The sequence below is a fragment of the Microtus ochrogaster genome, unplaced genomic scaffold (assembly GCF_000317375.1).
Source record: "Microtus ochrogaster isolate Prairie Vole_2 unplaced genomic scaffold, MicOch1.0 UNK73, whole genome shotgun sequence".
Classification (NCBI taxonomy): domain Eukaryota; kingdom Metazoa; phylum Chordata; class Mammalia; order Rodentia; family Cricetidae; genus Microtus; species Microtus ochrogaster.
The window spans coordinates 88,872-92,280 of NW_004949171.1; the positions used below are offsets into that span (position 1 = coordinate 88,872).

The window sequence follows — 3,409 nt, forward strand, 5'->3', positions numbered from 1 at the left end:
CTGTTTCTTTATAAACATACTATATATTATGTTAATGACACATTGAATATCTCCAACCTTTTCTATCTTGACCTATTTTGAGACATGGTTATTATTTGTCCATGCTTTGAGTTCTCTGAAAGGAATAAAATCTTTCTCATTCAATATATTTATGATCTATATCTTACCAACTTCTTAACATAGTAAGATACTAGAGTGAATTTAAGATTTGTATTTTGATTCCTTGATTTGTTTATAATTATACAATTTATTTATTTTCTATTAACACTTTTCTCCATTATCATTGAAATTTGTTTATAAGATGAATAAAGAAAAGAAGAAGCCTGAAATATAAACAGAAACAGAAGACATATGTGTGAATAAGAGTCAAGACACGTGAGGAGAGAGAGAAGGTAACTGGTGTGTGGAAGAGGATATATGCTGACTTCCATTAGTGTAACATAAGTGCTCACTCAGATCTGTGCTGGCTATAGGTGTGTCCAAAACATGATCCGTAAGCTGCAGATAGCTATGTGTGGTCCAGTTGACACTTGGATACTTAATTAAAACACCGTGGGAGTGTTTTGTGTGTAATTTTATTGTAACTTGGAAGCACAGTATTTTAAGTTTGAACTTTGTAGGTCATAATGTGGTCCAGAGAAGACAAAATGTCAGATGGCTGGTTAAGCTGGAGCGTTGTGCACTGACTGCAGTCATGACAAAGAAAAGCACAGATCCAGTATCAAAACACAAAACTGATATATCATTCTGCAAAACAAGGATTTGCCATGTTTTTATACCCTCGGTTTGTTAAATAAATGGCTTAAGTAAGGAAAATGACAACTCTTTACTAAAAGTTTTGTATTAAAATAGTTCGTAGGCAATGGGCAACACTTATTCAATAGCTATGAGCTCCCCAAAGGAAGCAGGTTTCTGAACACTGCATCTCTGGAACTTGAAGAAGAGAATTGTGTTTGAACATCATAAGTGACAATAGGAGAAATCAATGATGCTAGGCAAAGCCTGTCAGAGACTCACAGGTCTGGAGGGAAAGAAGCAATAGAAAGCATTTTACGGTGTGGTCTCAATTTCAAGCCAAGTTTGCCACTGTAATTAACATTGTTAGAGTTCCAGTTAGCAAAGCTTTATAAAGCTTTGGCTACTCTCCTGCTAAGGAAATCTGTACAGCAAGAGATTAACATTTTCATAAGAAAATAATCTTAGCCAATGGTGAGTGTTCACATCTAATTTAATTAAAAAAAATACCATGATTCATTTTTCTCATTTTGTTTTGTTTTGTCCTGTTGCTGCTGTTTTGCTTTGACAGGTCCAGAACGAGTGGATAAAATAAACATGACAACATTTTCAACCACTTTAAATCACACCAGTCTTAGAGACATCTGGTATACCATGATTGGGATCCCAGGACTAGAAGATGCACACATGTGGATCTCCATCCCAATCTGTTCAATGTACATAGTGGCCATTACAGGCAATGCACTGCTATTATTTCTGATCTCCACGGAACGGAGCCTACATGAACCTATGTACCTTTTCCTCTCAATGTTGGCCCTGGCTGATATCTTTCTGTCCACAGCCACAACACCAAAGATGTTAGCAATCTTTTGGTTCCAAGCTGGAGGCATTTCTTTTGCCAGTTGTGTGTCTCAGATGTTTTTCCTTCACTTCATCTTTGTGGCAGAGTCTGCCATACTGCTGGCTATGGCATTTGACCGTTATGTAGCCATCTGTTACCCCCTAAGATACACCAATATTCTAACACCATCTGTCATCATTAAAATGGGCATTGCATCCATGACTCGAAGCTTCTTCATCTGCTTCCCCCTGATCTTCCTTGTTTATCGGCTCACTTACTGTGGGAGGAACATCATTCGACACTCCTACTGTGAACACATGGGCATTGCCAGGTTGGCCTGTGACAGCATCAAAGTCAATATTTACTATGGGGTAATAGTGGCCCTATTTTCCACCTGCCTAGACGTGGTACTGATCATTGTCTCATATATCCTTATCCTTTGTGCTGTGTTTAGAATTCCTTCTCGGGATGCCCGACTCAAGGCTCTGGGTACATGTGGTTCCCATGTATGTGTAATTCTCTTGTTCTATACACCAGCTTTTTTCTCTTTCTTTGCTCACCGTTTTGGTGGTCACAGTATACCACTGCATGTGCACATTCTCCTTGCTAACCTCTATGTGGTTGTACCACCCACAGTCAATCCCATCATTTATGGCGTGAAGACTAAGCAAATTCAAGAGAGAGTTATGCAAGTCTTTTCTTTAGGCAAGACATTTCGTTGACGTAATCTAAGCAGCTTAGTTCAGTTCTTTATAATTTTCTCATGAACTATAGAACTCAAGAGTATATGAAGCTACAATAGAAATGTTAAATCAAGACATCATTAGTGATGGTTATCATTGCAGTTTTAAGCAATCAAGATAAGGGTGAATTCTACTCAGCATATATCTTGTTCAGAACAATACTAGAACAAGGACACATTATTTCATGTACTATTTTCATCTTTGTTGCAACATACATGTTCATAACAGTTAAAAAAACTTTTAATTTTGTGTTAACATACAAAACAGGAAAATAAACAATATGGCCCTTGTTCATACAGCAAACAAATAGAGCCAGAATCCTATATAATTTTGTCAATTCAGCTAATTTTTCTAAAACTGAGAAATAAAGAGTGCTACATGTCCAAGACATTATTCCTGTGCAGTTTCACACTAATTCAGTCATTTGGGTTCTAAGTTCAAGTTTCATATTTAAGATATTTGATTTTAGTCAAGAATATTTAAACTTCTTACATTTGTATACATACATCTTCAATTTTCATTGATGGATGGATAGATAAATAGACAGAGAGGAATGACCTATGGAAAACTCAAACTAGTGCCAGGTATGATATTAAAATAATAATTTTGTCTATTTTTTATTACTAGCAATTAATACAGAGTATAAATTTGACAATCTGAGAGACTTGATTCCTTTTAATTGCATTTCTTCTCTTACAGGAAATAATCCTGTAGCAAGTAAATGTTAAATATCTTCACTGTACATATGAAAAAAACTACCAGAGAAATATTTTTAAAATAATGTTTTATCTTCCATACCAATCCCAGTTCTCCTTCACTACCATTCTCCCACTCTCCCACCTTCTACCTATTCCATCCCCAATCCACTTCTCAGAGAGGGTAAGTCCTTCTGTGGGGAGTCAAAATGTCTGTCACATCAACTTAAGGAAGGACCAAGTTTCTCCCCCCTGTATCTAGGCTGAGTAAGGTACCCCTCAACAAGAACAGGGAATGGGCCTCAAAAAGCCAGTTCATACACTAAGGAAAAATCATCAACCCCCTACCAGTGGGCCTACAAAAAACCCAATACATACAACTGTCACCCACATTC

The 3,409-nt window shown here is 36.8% G+C and overlaps 1 protein-coding gene across 1 annotated transcript; it reads left to right on the plus strand.

Annotated features, from left to right (window-relative positions):
* The first annotated feature begins 1,332 nt into the window (after positions 1-1,332).
* On the plus strand, positions 1,333-2,298 carry LOC101992001 (olfactory receptor 52Z1-like). The gene has a single exon (XM_005370236.1). It carries the CDS (start codon positions 1,333-1,335, stop codon positions 2,296-2,298), a length of 966 nt encoding a protein of 321 aa, XP_005370293.1.
* Positions 2,299-3,409: the final 1,111 nt, after the last annotated feature.